The sequence below is a fragment of the Cylas formicarius genome, unplaced genomic scaffold, assembly GCF_029955315.1.
Source record: "Cylas formicarius isolate icCylForm1 unplaced genomic scaffold, icCylForm1.1 PGA_scaffold_1__22_contigs__length_36826433, whole genome shotgun sequence".
NCBI lineage: Eukaryota > Metazoa > Arthropoda > Insecta > Coleoptera > Brentidae > Cylas > Cylas formicarius.
This window is the reverse complement of record NW_026844264.1, coordinates 36,264,676-36,285,895: the sequence shown is the minus strand read 5'-3', so window position 1 is coordinate 36,285,895 and position 21,220 is coordinate 36,264,676. Positions and strand designations below refer to the sequence as shown.

The 21,220-nt window shown below is 34.9% G+C and overlaps 1 protein-coding gene across 1 annotated transcript in view; it reads right to left on the bottom strand.

Moving 5' to 3' along the window:
- Positions 1-416: 416 nt before the first annotated feature.
- The window catches only part of LOC132697184 (craniofacial development protein 2-like), a 34,928-nt gene continuing 14,124 nt past the window's right edge, over positions 417-21,220 (bottom strand). The window contains exon 2 of the mRNA XM_060662480.1: positions 417-613. Within this exon, the coding sequence (XP_060518463.1) occupies positions 417-613 (197 nt within the window). The remainder of the gene's footprint in view (positions 614-21,220) is intronic.

Genomic DNA, 21,220 nt, shown 5'->3' with positions numbered 1-21,220 from the left:
TTTGTATAATTTTTTTTGTGTAATTTTTTTATAGTCCTCCTCTCTTTTTTCAGTAATCCATGGGTTCAAGGGTTTCTTTTCCATAGGTACATATTTGCTTAATATTTCCATTAGCAAGTTGTTAAAAATTTCTATCTATTTATTATTATAATTGTCATTATTATTATCATCAATAATAATATAATAATAAAAACAACCATTTCAGAAAATCGAAAATGGTTTCCAGTATTTGCCGATTTACCCAATAATGTTTTCCTTTTTTCAATTTTTAGTTTTCCTAATACTGTACCTCGTTGTCCTTTCTGGGACATCCGGTATGCTCTTGGCATAAATCACGTATTACCGGGCTCATATTATACAAAATCCTGTTGTTTAGATTCTTTTTGGACACGCAATACGACTCGATAAATAGAACTCTACGTGATAGACTGCGTGTCGACAAATCCCATTATGGAAATTGCAGAAAACCGACGAATTTTATGCGACACGCGTTCCCACTGCAGGCCCTTGCAATTTCGATCGAAGGAAATCACTTTTCCGAGCAAAACGCCTTTCTTGTAACGTCGCGGACCGAAGTCGGGCTTTCCTAATATCATTGGCCGCCTGCTGGGGGCTGCGAGATATTTCCCCAATTGAACAGTCCCTTGAGGTCTGATACCCAATACAATTTTGAATTGAATACGTTTGATATATGAATGTGTTGCGTTGGGGGACGAGTATTAACGCTTTACAACACTTAACGCGACGTTGGTGTATTTATTAAACCACATATTCGGTTTGCTCGATACCCAAGGACCCGGTTTAAACCTTCTAATACAGGGTGTCGCGAAATTAATAAAAAAACATTCTATTCTCAACTCAACTCATTCTATGGTGGTATGATGTATACGTGAATGATGTCTTTGCTTGCTTTGTTGGAACGGACAGACAATTGAATTCTTTTTTAAACTGCATTAACTCATTACAGAATCGCATAAAATTTACTATCGAGATTGAACAGGATAACTCTATTAGTTTTTTAGACTTAACTATTACGAAAACGCAAAACAAATTAGATTTTTCCATTTTTCATAAACCTTGACACACGGACACAGTCATACATAACAGCTCAAGTCACTCTTCTACACACAAAATGGCCGCATTTCACTCTTTTATGCGCAGAACAGAAAATTACAACAAAGAACTTAATATCGTTAAACAAATTGCACTGAACAACGGCTACAATCCGTCCATTATAGATAAAATTATAAATAAAAAACAAATCCAGACTACAATAAACTCTATTTATCCGAAACATAATACAAAACATGAACAATTTAAAACAATCACATACATAGGAGAACCTAGTGAAAAAGTTTTCAGAACTAACAACACAATAGGAAAGTTTTTAAAAAACAAAAAAATGAAATATTCAAAATCTCAAAAATCAGGTGTCTACAAGTTAAAATGTGGATCTTGTCCTAAAATTTATATTGAACAAACAGGTGACATAAAACATAGAAGAACTATTGGTTCACAAATCAAATTAGCCATGACATCTGTTGTCATGGAAACTGGCGTAGTAAACTATGTTAAAATGGTATTTATTTTTTTTATTATTTATTATTTTGCCGGTGTTTTTAAAATCTAACGAAAATCCGGCTACTCTCGTATTGAGTATAGGAGGGTGATTATAAGTAAAAACATATTTTATAACACTTATGACATGTCGAAAAATAGCGGCTTAGTGAAAAGAAGAACAAGGCAAGTTCCTTGTAATGTTAAGTAGTTGGCAAGTAATTTGTTGTTAACAAATGAAAGTATATTCAACTGCAAATGTCATAATATGCAACAACAAATAAACTATTTTGCTACATTGAATTGAATAGTTGTTCCTTGTATCTAATATTAGATTAAATTTGGCGGGCAAAATTTTTATTTAATATTTTTGATTGCAGAATTAGAAGCTTCAGGAAAAATGCTCCAACTTTGGTAATTTAAATCTCATCGTAGGAACAATATTAATAAAATTATTCATGTACTTATTAATAATGGGACATCCCACGCAGGGGTATAGGGGTATCGCTAGTTTTTTTATAGACTTTTTCATGAAACCAAAGATAGCCCTTTTTAAATATATGCAAGGCATTTTTGCTTGGAAAAATTTCATACACGATGAGTAAAGTGAAAAAAATAATAAAAAAGCATTGTTTTCTTTTGTCACAGTATGTATTTGAAATTAAAATAAGGTGCTATAAGTACATAATATTCTTGCTAACCTATAAAAAACAATGAATAGTTACAATGTTATAATACATGTTATATAATATATAATATATAATATAATTGAGAGGGACGGGTATTTAATAATATAGGGGTGGGTGCGTCAAGGCGGCCCCCCTGGGGTAAGGAGGCCCACCTCAAAAATGAACCATTTTTTTTTCCTTTTTTTCTTTTAATAATTATAAATTCAGGGTATTTGTACATTTTTAGTCCATTGCGTAATATCAGGGTTAAAAGCTATTCCGTATTATTGGGTTGTTCGGAAAGTCATTTCGTTTTTTTTGAGGAACATGAAAGACAGTTTTCGTATAATGAATAAATATTTTATTAAATTATATATTGGCCATTCTGGTCCAACACCTTTTGCCATCTTTCTGGCAGTAACATAATTCCCTTCTCATAAAAGTTTTGGTCCTTGCTGGCAAAAAACTGGTTCAGGTGTTTTTTGACATCTTCATTTGAGGTAAAGGTTTTGCCATCCAAAAAATTTTGCAGGGACCGGAAGAAATAGTAGTCGGAAGGCGCCAGATCTGGAGAATATGGTGGATGTTGCAGTACGTCCCATTCAAGCTGTAAAAGTTTTTGGCGAGTGACCAAACTTGCGTGAGATCTCGCATTATCCTGGTGGAACACTACACCCTTCCTGTTGATTAATTCGGGCCTCTTCTCTTTAAATGAATCATTCAATTTGTCCAGTTGATGACAATAGACTTCTGAATTAATCGTTGTATTGTCCGGCAAAAGCTCAAAAAAAAAAACGATTCCTTTGACATCCCACCAAATGGAGAGCATCAGCTTTTTTTGGTGAATGTTGGCTTTTGACACGCTTTGAGCCGGTTCACTTTTCTGCTCCATGACCTCTTGCGTTTAACATTGTTGTATACAACCCATTTTTCGTCCTCAGTAATAATCCGCTTCAAAAATGGATCATTTTCTGGACGTTTGAGGAGCGAATCACACACGTCAACGCGACGACACAAATTTCGCTCCGTAAGGACATGGGGCACCGACACATCGAGCTTCGAGGTTAAGCCCATGCCTTTCAAACGGCCATAAACAGTCGAATTCGACAAATTTAATCTCTCATCGATCTCTTTTGTGGTTATTCGCCGATTTGCATCAACTAATGCCTTTATCGCATCTTTGTCAGCTTCGACCGGCCTTCCAGACCGTGGTGCATCTTCGACATCAAAATTGCCGGATCGAAATTTTGCAAACCAGTTCTGGCACTGGCGTACTGTTAACACGCCTTCTCCATACACATCCGTCAATTTTTTTCTCGCTTGGACAGCATTTTTAACTTTTCTGAAGTAAAAAAGTAAAATATGACGAAAATGCTGCTCATTGCTCTCCATATTCAAAAGGGCACCAACCAAAAACTACTGCGTAGAATTAATAGAACTTTTTCACACACAAGCCTTGCAATATCAGCTCTCAAGACATATAATGGTTATGCGGCTTAAGTGTGAAGTTGGTTTCGAAAAAACGTAATTAAGTCCTCTGACGGGAAAAAACGAAATGACTTTCCGAACAACCTTATATTATAACCCAAATCGTAATTAATATAATGAAAGTGTTGTATTTTGGATAATTCTATGGATTTAGCCTAAAACTTTCGAAAATCTTATGAATACCAATAACAATTTTTTAATCAGTAACGTTTTTTTTATCAAATTATTTTTAAAAAATAATTGCAATTCTTTGGATAAATTTAGTTCAAGTCAGCCAAAAATAAATCTACTTGACGGTTAAAAGCCACTTTCTTAAATTCATAATTGCCCCGCCCGGCATGAAAAATGTATAGTCCATTCAATGTCAGGACGAGGACATAAGCTCGACAGAACAACAAGTTTCATATTCGGAAACTAGAATAACGGATTACGTTTTCTAACGGAAAATTGAACTGTCTCGGGTAAATTTTCCCTTTGTCGCCCGGTATATCGAGATTATTTATCGAGGAGATGGTCCGCAATTTATAATTTCGCCGCAATAACAATGGCGGGCGACAATTCATTAAATCCGGAGAACAATAGCGGGGGTAGACGCGAGCACTCGAAACCTCCCCTAGACAAAGGACGTCCTCGAACGAGGGGGCGCGATAAAAATCCCCGAGTGTCAATTTAATAACGCTTCCGCCCTTACGCACCCTCCGTCCAGAAATGCGCCCCCCCTCGCCCCGGCAGTCCACTATTATTTTTTTGTCAATTCCTGCCCCAAGTTGCCGCACCATTCAGATCTAATGGAATGAATCGAACTTTGTCGAATTTGATTAATTAGTTTATTTGTCCTAACCTAAAATATGAATAAATGCTGAAGAAAAGTTGGACTTTCAATTTACTGGTTGGTGTTATTTACCACTTATACACATATTTAATACAACGTTAATTTATTATTAAGGATGCCAAATTATATTTAAAATAAACATCAAATGTTATTGGTTACATTTATTACATTTCTCACAATACGTTCATTTTGGCCAAAATGTTTAAAAGACAGTTCACAGTGACAACAAAATGTAAGGGTATTACCAACTACGAAAGTTTAGATAACAAATGCATGCGATGTATGGTGATGGTGATAACCCAGTTTTTTTTGCAATGGAGATTACAAAGTCAGTTAAGGTTATGAAAATTTTTAGGAGAGACTGTGAAATATTTGTTTGTTTTAATTAGTAATAGATATAAACGTGACGCATTGTGTTTTTCATAAAAAAAAAGAGCGATAAGTCTGAGGTTAATGTAACGTACTTTTTTTTGCTATCAAGTGCAAACATCAGAGAAAAAAACAAGACTTTAGAAAGAAAAAATAAATATTATGTACATAAGTTGTACTGCATTGTACACTATTGTTGCACAAGGTTATGCCATCGTTGTACTCTCAAATTGTCGACCATAGCATAGCAGCTAGATGAAGCATTTCTACGAAAAACCAGTCTAGACTGGACACGCTCGCACACAATTCTTCCCTAATGCACATCTTACGAGGAAATAGGGATACGTAAAGACTCGGCCGGCGTCGCAATTATAGGGAAATTCCAGCAAATAGAGCGATCGTTTGAGAGCACTCGTAGCTTGCAGTGTAGCCGATAGACATCGAATGGTTCTCCCAAACGTGGGGGAAGGCGCGAAGAAACTTTCCTAGCAATTACCCCCGTAATTGCCTGCCGGCAGGACCGGACTACCAACAATACTGGATTGAACGAGACATCAGGTATTCTTAAAATGAATGAATTTTTTGATCCAAAAAAAATTCGGAAGAGATGCTGACAAACCTGGGTAAAGTAGGATTACCAGAATATACATCCATGGCATCCAACATGGCAACAGGACAAGGGGACAAACACATAAGAAAACACCAATAGAGGAAGGAAGGAATTCAGGAATCCAGTCTTCCTGCACTCAGAAAAAGCTTTTGAAAAGACTGTGGGACATATAGTCAAGGGAAGTTTGTTTGTTGAGGTAATACTAGCTTTAAACATTTAACGTCGAATTAAAAGTGTCAGAATTGAGCGTGTCGTCTAGCTTTCTGGAGCTTCAAAGTCCAGCTTTATTGGAAAGAAACAAGTTTCAATTAAAACAAAAATAATTATCTAGTCTTTTAGATGTAAAAGCTAACCAAAAAGTAAAATTTACCGAGGGTTCTGGCTATCGCAAGGAGAGACGCTAAAACATGCTAAAAGTGTTGAAACATATGGACAAATATCGTTGGTGCAGGCACGTGGAAAGAATGGATATTGACAGAACAACCCAGAAACCTTGGGAAGTGAGAAGAAGGAAGATCGCATCTACGATGGGACCAAAACATTGAAAATATTAAGAAGAAAGAATGGGAAACGGCAAGAATGGCGTTGGACAAAAATATACGGAGAAAATTTATATATACATATATATATATATATATATATATATATATATATATATATATATATATATATATATATATATATATATATATATATATATATATATATATATATATATATATATATATAAATAAATATCAATTAGATAGGAAACCAACTTTGGAAAAAAAAGTCGTCCGGCCCTGATTAATGGTCAGGCTTGCGTGGAAGGGGGCGGGGGATGCGCTAGCAAGTAAATTTAATTTTGTGTCCGAGCATTAGCCGAACTAATGAAGCTTACATGTGTACCGGGTAAATTGGTAGAGACCGCGGATATATTAATTGGCCGAAGTTACTCTTTGATTAGTTCATTGAGCTGCGATATTTTATAATATATTGTGCACTTCGGGTGGGACGTGCTAGAAATGGCGTCTTGATTCGAGGGATGGAAATCCTAAAGGTCGAATGCTCAAATTAAAGGCTTTGGACGAGTTGTAATAGACAACACACTGAAGCAATCCAAATATTTCAGGTAAATTTGAATAAGGTTTTTGGAATTTTCCCGAGACTCTCTCAAGAAAAATCCAAAAGATTTTAGTGCAACGGCTACTATAATAATGGACGTTTCACCCTTATATTTATAGTCTATTTGATTTTTTCAATTCTGGCTAATCAAATAACAATACCAAGGTGCTCCGAACCACAAAGTAATCATCAAAGACCAGATTATCTGATCTAATCTGCCGTTTTATCAAAGATGATTAGACAGTTAAAATGTATTTCTCTAATTTATTATCCATAGACGCTTTCGCCACCCCATCCGAAAAGTCCAACAAAATTTGTATGATTTGGGTTAAATATAAAGCTGACTTAAGAATCTAGTTGGTCTCTAATCCCAAGAAGGATGTTTCCAAACTTTAAAGATTACCCACCTTTTTTTTTATCTAGGAATGTATAGACCCCAGATACATATTTGTGCAAGTACTTTGCCGTGATGGGTTATTATTTATTATTTCTTAGGGGTGTATTTTTTATTATTACTTATTATTTATGAAAAGATAAGAAATATCAAAGTTTAGTCATCAAAAAATGGAAACTAATTTGCTGTTTTATAGTCTAACAATATTTGATTGATTTTTGTTAAATAAAGGATTGACAGAATATTATATAATCTAGTTCGTATTGTCTAACCCCAAGAAGGATATTTTTAAACTTGAGACCCGGGTAGCTATGATATGAACTAAATATAAAGTTTTACGTATTAAATTTTTTATTACCAGTTTGTTTTTATTTCCTTAACTAGTTTTTTCTATCCCTACTCGTATTACAAAATGTGTTTATGATGACATTTTGGCTTTGGGTATTTTGAGTTCTTTTTGCATAGCATCTTAGTATTTTTGATAATAAATTAAGTCTTTTCTGTTCTGTTCTGTTTCTGAATGAATAATATTTTTTTACTTAAAATGACAGTTACTTTTGTATTGTAAACATTTTATTTTGTCTTATGGTATTTGTACTACTTGTATATGAAGTAATTTATTTACCTTTTTTACCAAAACTAACTGTATTTATATAAGTAGATTATGAATTTTTCAAGTTTGTTGAAAGGTAGAATGTGACGTTGGTGCTTGTTGGTACATTCATCTTTTGGTGTTATATTTGTTATAAGGTGATGAAAAATAAGGAAATTTTTAAATTAAGGAGTTTAAAATACTCGGTAGAAAAAGCAGTTGAACTTCAACGCATCTCACGCATTTTATCCGAACCTTTCGTCTGACGTTTTGTTTTCATGGCGGCGAAAACAACAGAAAAATACGTAAAAGCTGATTAACTTCCAAAATACTGAGATCAGCTATTGTATGTAAAGTTGGTTGCCTATGTTCGACGTTTATTAATTCCCTTGCTCATAGTGACAAGCGTGCCAATTTGTGGTATTGAGTTTTTCCCCTAATTTGAAACGTCAGGGATTGGAAAAGATCGCCTTTTCGACAATCGGTAAATTCTTCAGTGGATTTTATTGGCGATGCGAAACCCTATTTTTTTATTTTATATTTTAGAAACCGTCGCAAAGAACAATAAGTTATATCTAAGAATTGACGGTTCCGTTCCGGGAAAGTGTCGCCGGCAACAAGTGAAATGCGATTTCGTCGTCATTACCGACGAAAAACGAAATAGACAATTTTCTCAATTTTTCGCTTGTTACGCCATAATTGCGAAAGCATCGGAACGTAGCGACGGAACACAAACGGACGACGTCTGCTAAAGGAGCGGAAATGACCTAAAACTCCTGCGCTGGCCAAGAATTCAAACAAAATTATAAAAGGGAGAGGACACTTTACGATACGGGATCGACTTTTATGGGTCAATAGTCGATCGGCGCGCATTGAGAGCACATCCGCCGCCTTTTATTGCCGTTGTTGAATATTATTGCGGCAGATGTTTGTGCACGTACGGGGGTATATTTTGATACCCAGCTACACGGTTAATTTTGAAATTTAGGAAAAAATGTGTAAATACAAAAGTTTCAATATTTTTTTTTATTTTTATTTATTAATTTTATTTTTTATTTATTTTCATTTTTAATGTACCCCACAGTTAAAAATCTCATAGAGTGAAATTAAAAAGTCGAAACCAATGCCACTGTTAAGGACTTGGTCTTAGATATCGATATCTGCATATTGTATGTTTCCACCACTGTTTTAAAGATCAGACTCTATAGGTCGTCTTCATTATCTGAGATCAAGATTGCATTGCATTTCGTTTGTTTTCTTCTCCATTATGTTGAACTGGTCTTCTGCTCTGGGTAGTTTTAATACGTTCTTCAATCTGACACAGTGAAAGGCTTTGGGTGAATTCCATAAAGCCAGATTCTTTTATTCAGTTGCTTTCTCGGCGATTCTTCTGACTATGAAAATAGCATCTCTTCTGTCGGTAGTCTTGTTGCTCTTCGCTAACTGTATTCGTCTTCGGATATATTATTGAAGGATACGTTAAGTAAAATGCTGATACGGTAATTGCTAATTTATTGTGATGCTTGTTTTCTAGTTCTAGCTTCTAGTTCTGCTTTCCTTATTCGTATGTTTCGTTCATTGTCGCTCTATTCTTCCTCTTCCTCTCTTCTTCTTCCTTCTCCGTTGCGCTCCATAAAGGTCATATTCCATCTCTTTGGTAAACCGTGTCCAATATTCTCATGTGAGACTGCTTATATTAGAATTGATATGGCTTCTTGTGTCTTTGTGTTGCTTATAGTTGTTAGAAGTCTTATTGTAGATACTCTTTTCCTTTTTCTTATGCTAGGTCTCTGATTTCGTTGTTAGGTCGTTTAAGTTCTTTTTTCTATATGGTATATTTTCTTTCGCGTCTTATATTGGATTCAGAGATTGGCCCAGAGTTCACTCACTTTTTCTGGATTTGTCTTGAAACTCTTTCCTAAGTTGATGCAAATGGTGTGCACTGCAGACGAATCGCCATATCTCAAACTTAATGTTGGAGATGAAAATGGGTTTGTTGTTGGTGCAAAGGCTTTATTTTTGTCCCGAAGTCAACGCAACGCCCTATCTTAATTACCCTCCCATCGAATACAAAAGCGAATCAAGATAGATACACCAAATGGCAAACTTTTACTGTCACGGAGAACAATAATCGTCTGGTGTTCGTATCATGGTTCGATTGTCCGCAGTCGCATTCGGCGAGGGCCGTGACATCGGTCCGGTATTCTGCTTGTCTCGACAAAACACCGGGCTTTAAACAGACTGTCCCAGAGGTCCTTCCGTGTCAGTCGATCACTTTCGCACACAAATGCACCCGGATTCCGTTTAATTCATGGGCGTGCGATAAGGACGTTTCAACGTTCGGACGGGTAATCTGTATTAATATCGGGTCATTTCCTTTAAGGAACATAAAGGGACGCGGTGGGGATCGGCAACAAGTTCGGAAAAGGGCCGACGTACACTGAGAAAAATAACGCATTTTACCATGCTCATCACCTTGTAACTCTTCTACAGTCTAACTAATCAAACATTTTATATACGTCTGAAAGATATGTTGATATTGTAGAGAACCACATCCAGTAGAGCACATGTGTGTTTAGTAAAGAGAAATTACATAATTTTGTAAAGGGTTTTTTAAGAGATCTACATTCATATTCATTAATTTCGCAGTTACTTTTACATTGGTTTCAGTGTTTTAACCTTAAATCGAAATCATAATCTCAATTCATGAATTGTTCATGAATATGAGAAACTGGTCAAGCGGTCAAAATTAGGAAACTTCTTGGGTGTCATACAGTTCATCTCATCCATCTGCTTTTCAGTTTCGTTATAAGAAATGATATAATGAGACGATGATACGATTATACAGTTTTGGACATAACATGTCGATGTAATTGGAAAAAAACGTCAATTGAACATAAAAACAGGATTAAATTCGTGGTGCTCACAGGAGAAGCAAATACATTCAGAGATTCTAGCTCCACCAGAAGTACCCACTCCCGTAACTAATCGTCGAAAGCAAGAGAAAAGGCCGAAGATGTCATGTCATTATAAAAAAAAGCCATTCCATATTATTATAAGCGAATCATAATTAATTTATTGAAAGTGTTATTTTTTGGATAGTTCTATGGAGTTAGCCTAAAGCCAGAGCTTTCGAAAATCTTATAAATACCAACAACAATTTTTTTAATATATAGAAAAATAGTTACCAATCAGTAACGTTTTTTTTTTTGTATTAAAAACTATTTAATAAATAATTATAATTATTTTATATAACATTATAAATAAGGGAGGGTGGAGCACGGCGGGCCCCTAATAATATATTTATAAATTCTGGTTATTTGGGCATTTTTAGCAGAGGTGAAATGGACTATTATTACAACCGAATCATAATTATTTTATTGAAACTGTAATTTTTTTGGAAAATTCTATGGATTAAGCCTAAAGACAGAGAATTTCAAAGTCTCATAAATACCAATAAGAAAAATTTTAATCTATAGACAAATAGTTACTAATCAGGAACGTTTTTTTTATTAAATACTTTTTAATAAATAATTACAATTATTATATATAACATTATACACAGTGGAACGACATTACGAGAACAGGGCGATATGATGTTTTTTACTTGAAACTTTTAATCTGTATAACCTAGAAATGACTTTTATACACAATTATATTGTACAAAGAGCAATGTCTTAAATTAAAAAAAAAATGGCTGCGTTTTACAAAAACCTGTTTTTTTATATGCATATAATTTTGTTTAAATATCATCTAAATTTTTCGTCTTGAATTTTTGGGAAAGAAGTAGCTTAAACACATTTTTTCAATAAAACAGTAAAAAACTAGACAGGGTGTTTAACAAATCTGAGTCTGTGACAATTGCCCTTTACTCAAATATTTTATTTTATTAAATATGTTTTCATCATTTTTGAGAAAGCCAGTATGTATTTCAACATTAAAAAATTTTCACTTCTTGCATTTCATAAACAATAAAGATAAGATATATTGATATTTTGTTAATTTTGTGGTGATTAGAATATTTCATGCTTCTTTTATACTAATACACGGTTGTTTGGGCTTCGCTAAGCTTTCAAAATATCATTTTATACTTTTTTTCCTATAAAGTCTACGACAAACTGATCTTCAGATTTTTGTTTTCCTGCAGCAAAACGTATATGTTCTTGTGGAAAATTCCGGAAATATTTCTTTTTCTTTGTATTTCTCCATTTCTGGAGTTCACTTGAAAAATATTTTTTTTTACTTGGAGTAAGGGACTCAACACCTAATAATATATCTTTTATTTAGAATTGTAGGGGATTTTTTTTTGGCTGAAACCAATTAACCCTCCCCACTCCCGATTTTTTTTATTTAAAGGCACTTACTTCAAAATCATATCAGTTGCACAGAAATACCCGTATGAAAAACAAAATTGCGAAAAGACACCCAACCCAATGAAACCTAACCAAACTAATGCAAATTAGTAAAAAGCCTTTCCACAGAAAAACTTCATTATTTTCATTATCATCATTATTTAATCAAGGCTTCAAAATTCTACTATAAAATAATAATAACGTATATATACATATTTTTTCAGTAAATGATGTCAGCTAAACGTAAGTTGAGCCTAATTATACAGGGTGTCAAAACTGTCATGGACCACTATGACTATCTTGGTAACTATAAGAACTACAAAGTTGGTCAAATTAAAAAATTTAAAAATACCAAATTGAAGAACATTAGAAATACAAAAAAAAATCTTCCTTACAAATTATTTATAAAAATTATGTTTACTGAGATTTTCAAAAACCCCCGTAGATCGGTACAAAATATTTTGAATATACCCCGAAAACTGTACATTTTATCTCATTTGACCAACCTTTCGAAAACAACGCCGTGTCGAGTGTGCGCGGTCTTTTTTGGAACTCTGTGGGTCGGAACCAAACCCTGTGATAGAAACTATTGTGACGGGAGATGAAACTATGGTTCTCTATAATGACCCTCTATCGAAAAAAAAAATCAATGGAGTGGCAGCGTAAGGGTGAAGCATCTCCAAGTCTGCCAGTCAACAAAAAAGGTGATGGCCATGATCTTTTGGGATTGTGAAGGAATTCTTTTGATAGATTTAAAAGAAACTAATGCCACTGTCAATGGTAAATATTACGCAACATTATTACATAAATTGTGTAAAACGTCGAGGAAAACTGACCAGAGGTGAGCGTCTTTTGCACAGGCTGCCATTTTAGAGTGTGGGTTCCAACAGATAGATCATCCTCCCTATAGTCCAGATATGGTCCCCAGCGACTATTATTTGTTTGGATATTTGAAAACGGACTTACGCGGACGGTGGTTTAACGACGAAGTTGAGTTAAAAGAGGCTGTTTTAGGTCATTTTGCAGAAAAAGCAAAACATTTTTTTTTTAATAAAGAGATGTAATAAGTGTATTGAAGTTGAGGGGGATTATATTGAAAAATAATAAAAAATTGTTACTATACTTTGTTTCTTTCATATTCGGGCCGGGAAATTTTGGCGCTGCCCTCGTAAATATTTTTTTCACAACTGATCTGAGCTAAACGAAAGTTGGGCCTAATTATACAAATTTTTAAAAATTCTAAAAATTATCTGAATGATCTGAACTATACCATCGTGATCCAGAAAACGGACGAATCAATTCGCAAAATGAAACTCTCCGAGGGAGAAACCCCGCGTGACCGCTAAAAGTCTCGCCTTCAGAAGTGGGATTCGCCGGGAAGCGAGCCGAATCGCTATTAGCTTCGGAGCGCCGTAAATTTCGACGGTGAAAAACCGGAGTCCAAGTTTCAATTTATAGTATTGCACCGAATCAATACGCCGGGCGTAATATATGCAAATGCTCCTACCAGGTAATCTCGCCGTGCCTTTTTATTATGCCCGGAACCTTTGTTAAGTATTCCGGAATACTCCGGGCGGTTAACGATTCACCTATTTTACGACGAAAATAATGGTAGACAAATGGAAAATGCAAATCGCGAGATTCGTTCGATCTTCTTTTTTTTTTTTTGTTTCGCTCCGGTGACTCGGTTTCCGGGATTCCAAACAATCGGAACACGGTTAGATTGTCCTTTCGGATCACTCGGAGGGTTGATTTTTAGGTCGCTTAGGTTATTAGTCCCATTTCGGGGGACTGAAGCGACTTTTATTAGTAAACCATTCCAATCTATTCTTGGCTAGCACCGATGAAAACCTACGTTTCACCATTAAATGGCGACAAACGACGACCTCCCAAAATTCAAAAGCAACTTCACCGTTGCCACTGTGGTCATTCAAAACACTGACCACAGTTCTTAAGAAACAAAATGTTACTACCATGACAAACACTAAAATCTAAAATCTTCTAGTGTTGTAAACACGAAAAAAATTTAATCGTTTTAAGTCACATGATCAAGGAGGGCATGCAATAAATCCACATCTACCGGTCCCATTTCTATGTATAATGATTATTTAACATGTCTCGAACCTCTCGATGATAATGCGGAGGAGCTCCATTTCCAAATTCGTTGGATCTCAATGTCATCAACATCACTTGGTTACTGCGAACAGAAGAGTCATCGGAAAACATTATTTTAGACAAAGAAGAAGCCAGCAAGAGGAATCCAGAAGTTTTTTAAATGTTGTAACTAGTATTTTTTTTTAGAAAGCATGAGCACTGTATAACTTTTGCTCTCTTTCCAGAACTCTGGAAATGTACAGCCGTGAAGGGAAACGTTGAAAATACGATACGATAACCTATCAATTTCATCGGTATTTTCCATGATGACAAAAATTAACACCGCTCTGACGCTGAAATGAAGCCAAGCCAGTCCTGGTAACTTCTAACTATTGGTATGCTTAGCCTTTAATGAGGCCAAGTTCTTGCAAGTCGCTTAAAAAACTGGGCCCCTTCGCTGAAGGTGTAAAGAAAACGAATCCAAATTAAATCTCCGTCCCCTTTAAAGTAACGAAATTTAATTTGCGCCAATGAAATGTTCCCTTTCTTGGTGACAGTGGCGTGGAGACGGGCGAGCACTGATTATATTTTTTTTTTGAAAATTAAAATGGTAATAATAAAGCAGAAAACCAGCCCGAAGTATATTAGCTGGCTTATAAAACCAAATGCCGTCTACTATTTGAAATCAAAAAACTGCACGTCACCAATTAAGTTAGAAAAATTTAAACATTGCTAGATTCCTTATTTGAAGAATAGAAGAAAAATTTAAATTTATTCCTAGGTTCTTGATATAGTCAACAGAAAGTATTTGGGCATTTTATTGTGTTGTGAATGAATTATTTGTATTCTGTGAGTAAGGGAAATGATTGGGATCCGTTATTGATTTATAAAATTTTATTTGATTTGATTTATTTAACATCGTAAAACTCATACTCAAGGGAAAGATAGAAGGCAATAGAGACTACAGGAGAGCTCATAAATACCACAACCGCCAGCTATTTCGTTATTCCAGTATTTAATTACAAAGGACGGGGCAACAAAAACCGTAGTCATTCTACACCACTGAGCCCTCATCGATCTGGAGGAATCCGGGATTATTTAACAGTAAAATTTTGTCTTTTGCATTCCGGGAGGCGAGTCGTCATTGTTTGTCGTTATCCGGTTTTATGTTTTCGTCGGGGGAGCTAGGTGCCGTCGCCGGGTTCAAAAAAAATAAATAATTTAATTAAAATTTTTGTTCCGAGGCTCGGTTAATTTTGTGCCCGTAGAAAATTATGATCGGCTGACCAAACAATAGGCAGAAACGGGGCCCACGAACGGACGGAATCAAAAAAAGATTTTCCCCCATTAAAACCGCGCCATTTGCGTAAGCTCGAGCACGGAATTATTTAAATTATAGTGCCTTAATTTTAATCGGATCGTTTACTAGCTCGCCTACCCACGAAAACGCCTAAAATTGCACCGAATTGCCATCAGGGACCGGAATAATAGCCGAAATTTGATGGCGTTCAAAAAATAAATGCAAAACCAGATTTTAATATTTCAGCTCAGATATTTATCTAAAAATTGCCCGCTTATATATAATCGTTCGAAGTGATAGTTAATTTGACTCTCTAATGGGATTAATTTCCTAGAAGGGAACGATTAGTTATAATGGCCCGTTGTTTAGAATCACGACTGACTCGCTGAGAAATTAGATTGGCCTGCCTTTATTCAGACGTACTCGGGTAATGACATAAATTTTATTATTTAACGTTTCTTTTATCGTTTTATGTAAGCAAAATGAAAACTTTACCATTATATTCAAAATTATATATCCAAAAAAACTAACGAAAATATACGCGTCCTAACAACTGTTACTTTGCAAATTCATTTTATTTTTTTTATTTTTACGAGTTTATTTATTTTATTTATTTATTACAAAGGTGCCCTAACATGAAGAACTAACTTCACAATTTACAAGGACACACTAACAATTATACCATTATTTAATTAACAAAGTAAAACTTATAAGTAAGTACCTACCTATATCTACGATAAGCAGAAGATAAAAAAAAATAACAATCAAACTTACCAAACTAAACCAAAACTAACACTGTATATTAAGTGCGTGAATTACAAAATAAACAAATGTGGAAAAATAAGGAAAACAAATCAAAAATTAAAATAAATTTATAGAAAAACCCTAATTGCCTGATTTCGAAACGAATTAAGTGATAACGCAAAGATGTCGATGTGCGAAAAATAATTATTGTAATGTCTATGTAAAAGAGATATTGGGGAATTGTTACCTAAGTTTGTATTAAATCTAGGCACGTAAAATAATGAAGGAGTTCTTGTTATAACGACTCTGGCATTGAAGGATAGTTTTTCCAACAGTAAAGGACAGTCAGTCCTACTATTAATAATATTATGCAAAAATATAGCACTGGAGATAATTCTTCTAACAGTTAACTTCAGTAGATGGTAGAAATTAAGACTAGCTTCATACGAATGAGTTAGTAAGTTACGGTTAAATCTAAAATTTAAATGGAAAACAAACTTTTTTTGTATTCTCTCGATTCTGTCTATATATTTATGATACTGAGGACTCCATATCACACCGCCATAGTCAAGGTGAGATCGAACGTAGGAATTGTATAGAATAATAAGCGATTTGTGATCCTGAAATTCCTTGCTAACTCTTAATATAAAACCTAAATTTTTATAAGCTTTTTTTACTATATTCTCAATGTGGATATCAAAACTTAATTTTACATCTATAGTTATTCCAAGATCCCTAATCTGCTCTACTTTTTTTATTTTTACACCATTGAATGTGTAGTCAAAGTTTATATCATTTATCCGCCTGCTGAACTTAAGACAGTAACATTTATCAATATTTAAAAATAGACGATTTTTCACACAGCATTCATAAAAACGATCAAGATCTTCTTGAAACTTATGACAGTCGTTAAGGCGTATGATTTCTGATCTTCTGCGTATGATGCTGATTTAGCAAAAAGAAAACATTTACTGACATCCGCGATAAACAGTGAAAATAACAATGGTCCCAAATGGGACCCTTGAGGAATTCCAGATGTGATGCGGGTCGTTTGGGATTTTGCAGAATTCAATTCTACAAACTGAGTCCGAGGACTGATGTAGATTGAAGAATTTTATAAAAACAACCGTGTACACCGAAATTTTTTAATTTGATCAACATTGTTGGGTGGTGAACCTTATCAAAAGCTTTTGAGAAGTCGGTGTACACGGCATCTATCTGCACCCTATTATCTAACGCCTCAGAAACATCCTGGACATATAGTGAGAGATTGGTAGCAACCGACCTACCCCTAAAAAACCATGTTGTGTATCTCCAAGAGCATGTTTTAATTTGAAAAATAACTCATTGGTAATTATAGCTTCCAGCATTTTCCCTGGAACGGAAAGAATAGATATAGGTCGGTAGTTTGTGACGTCAACCTTGCTGCCACTTTTGTGCACAGGTATTATTTTGGCACACTTCCAAATAGTTGGAAACTGCCCTTCAGATAAACTTTCATTTTAAATAATAAAAAGTGGCCGCACTAAAGATTCAGCACATGATTTGAATAATATCGGGGGTAGGTTATCAGGTCCAGGGCCTTTATTTATATCAAGCTTACTTAGCTGGATCCTGATTTGGTCCTCGGATATGAAATTTAAAACAACAGTGTCACATGGCGGTTCTAACAACGGAATTCTCGAAGGAGTTGTATCAGGTTCATAGACACTCGAAAAAAAATCAGAGAATGCTGCACAGATATCTACATTAGTATAAAAATTACGATTTTGATACGTTACTGATTTTGGTATGTTTTTTGATTTTTTTTTATTATTTACAAAGCTCCAGAATGATTTCACATTATCTTTCAGATTCAGTGTTTTTAACATAGTTTTTGTAGTCTGTGCTTATTGCAGCTCCGACCTTCCTTCTCAAATTAGAGAATATGCCATAATCAACAGGATTGTTGTACTTTTTCCGTCTTTGGTGTAGTTTAAATTTTTCTTTAATAAGCGCTCTCGTACTTGGAATGTACCAAGTAGGAAATTTATTATTTACTTTTTTCTTCGGAACACTATCCGTGACCACCCCGTAAACCCTTTCATAGAAAATATGTACACAGTCCTCAACTTTCAAGTCTTTAAAAAGATCCAACCACGGAATACGTGACAGCTCTACGTTTATTACGCCATAGTTTGCATACCTGTATTTCAATTTCTCAAAACTAGACTTTCCTTTAAGTGATTCCTGTATGTTTGTATCAATCAAAATATCAATACATTTATGTTGAGTAACTCTTTCCACTACAAAAGGGTCTACAGACCTCGTCACGAGTTGTACATTACACATTGAAACAATACTATATTGAAATGCTGTCGCGCCTAGGTTCTATAAAAATAATGATAACTATTCAAACTTCAAACCATTTCTTGCCATATTTCTCGATTGCAGGTTGTAGGTTAGGTTAGAGGACGCCCTCATTTGGTGCCATGAGAGTGGTTAGTAGTTCTAGACCTGGTACCTGCCCTGCATCTCTGTTCTATAAATGACCGAGCTATCTAAGGGCTCACACTTGTACTGTTTTTGATAACCTTTGGCTATTTGCAGGACACTTCTCCAGTGTGCACCTTTTACAGATAGATGAACTGCTTAACGATTTGACATTTGCAGCATTTTCAAAGACCGTCTTCCCTCCACCTTAGTCTTTGGTATTCCTCTGGATCTACTGCTTGCTGATATAACATTAAGATTCCTACTAATCTTATTGTCACTGTTTCCTGATGTTCTGTGTAAGTTGCAGAGCTTAGGTCTCTCTCAGAGAGCCTGGTGAATCTTTCTCAGTATATTTTTCTCGAGGATCCATATTAACGTCTTACCTGCTTTTGCTTTTCGGTTTCCGAGCCATAGATTAAAATTGGAGCAATGTACCAATCACAAGAACCCACCACATATACCTTAAAAAAACTCTCCATTCATAGCAGTTTTTCTATCGCATTTTGAATCTCAATATTCTCAAAAAAATAATACAATCAATTCAACAATAGAATGTAATTCGTAAATTTAGAAATTATTCTTTGCGGTTATAAATATAATTGATAGCTAAATGTTTTTCAAAGTTAGCCAAAAGAAAATTGTGTCTTTTATTTCTAAACATATGTTTCAAAACGGAAAAACTCAACATCTACAGAACTTACAGGCCAGTATTTTAGTTTTGCAATTAAGCGTGTTTCTAATTTTGTGCAAATCTATTTCCTTTTTGAATTTAGTGAAATTGACTGTAAAAACTTTTGAAATATTTTTTAGGTTACTTTTTACAAAACTTATGGATTCCTCCTGCGTCGGTTTTTGTTGAGTCGAATTTGGTTGGTTGGTTTCTTCGGGGCAGACGTATTATACCTGCTTATATATTGTTTGAGGAGGGCGGAGCGGATTCCCATATCGATGACAGGTAGAGACCTGAGTAGGTTGTTGTGTTGTTTGAGATGTGACGTATCCCTACTAAAACTCCGTACAACTTTTGAAACGAAATCCAATAGAGCATAATGCAAACAAACTAGTTAGGAAGATATACATCAATTTGCGAGCGTCACCCGGAGAGTTGGGCAACGGCCGGCCATCAATTCATTAAGGTTGACGTGTCATTCCGCGTCTCTTCAAAGTAATCCCCCGGATGAATCAGACATCTGGCTTGGGGTACGTGCGATATCCCGCTGTTTTATCCGTAAAATAAAAATCGGTCCCGTAGTTGTCCCGACCCATGTAATACGCTCGCCGCTTTTGATTGTTTGAATTGTGCCGATCGTTTCATAAAACTCACCCCAATTTTTTTTTTCGCATTTTTTTTTAACTGCTTCCCGAAACGTCTAGCAATCGAACATGGAAAAGAGACTTTAGCAATAATATACATAGGATATTAAAAGTGAGACGCACACTGCCTGAATATGAAAGAAACAAAGTATAGTAACAATTTTTTCTTATTTTTCAATATAATCCCTTCAATACACTTATTACATCTCTTTATTAACAACTCAATGCCTTTAAAAAAATATTCTTTTGGTTTGTCTGCAAAATGGGCTAAAACAGTCTCTTTTAACTCAATTTCGTCGTTAAACCGCCGTCCGCGTAAGTCCTTTCTCAAATATCCATACAAATAATAGTCGCTGGGGGCCATATCTGGGCTATAGGGATTATGATCTATCTGTTGGAACCCACACTCTAAAATGGCAGCTTGTGCTTGTGAGATAGTTTTGCGGCGTCTGTAAACAAGAGAATTGATAACTTATGATTTTTGGGCCGGATAGTGATGTGACCATGCCTTTAGGTATCGGTCTGTGTGCGTAGGTTTTCTGTAAACACAACGACCTAATGTTATATCTGATTTTCTATTGATAAGAATATCTATAAAGTGTGCAGTAATGGGGATTCACCCAAAAAATTTGCCTTGCTCTGTTTATAGATAAATTAAAACTCTACGACCTGGTGTCTGCACTAAGAATCTGTTACAAAAGCTTCAGAACGCTCGTAGGTTTATTTTTAGGCTTAGACAGAAATAAACTCCATTGATTGGCTCCGAAGCGAAAACTTTTACCAGTATCAATTGGCGGTGTTTACCCATAAATTATTTCTTACTTTGTCACTTCTACAGAACTTTAAAAATTTTGCTATTCCTCGTTATCGATTGAAGTTTTAATTCAGAATTAACGAAATTCTAACGCTAATTCCAGTTATTTTCTGCAATGTGTATATATATTATCATATCATATATTGTTAAGTGTGAGTAGTGGCAAGACTGGACTTTGTAAGCTCACAATAAAGAATTTAAATAAAAAAAATAAATAACTGAACAATAAAGAAGTGTCTCAAAATGCCTCGTGTTATGTTATTATGTTTTGTGACGAAAGACTTGCAAATTATGTAAACAACAATTATCGAAAAATATGCGATACTATTTTAATACAATTTTATATCAAAACTATACTTGGAATAACCATGTCAGCCGGAAATAAAAGTAAAATTGCCTGTTGCAGCTGCAGTTAATTCACAAATTGACTCGTAATATTATCGAATTCTGATTACAGAACGTAAAATGCGGAATTTGATCAGATTTCATTAATTTTGGACTCATGCATTTTAA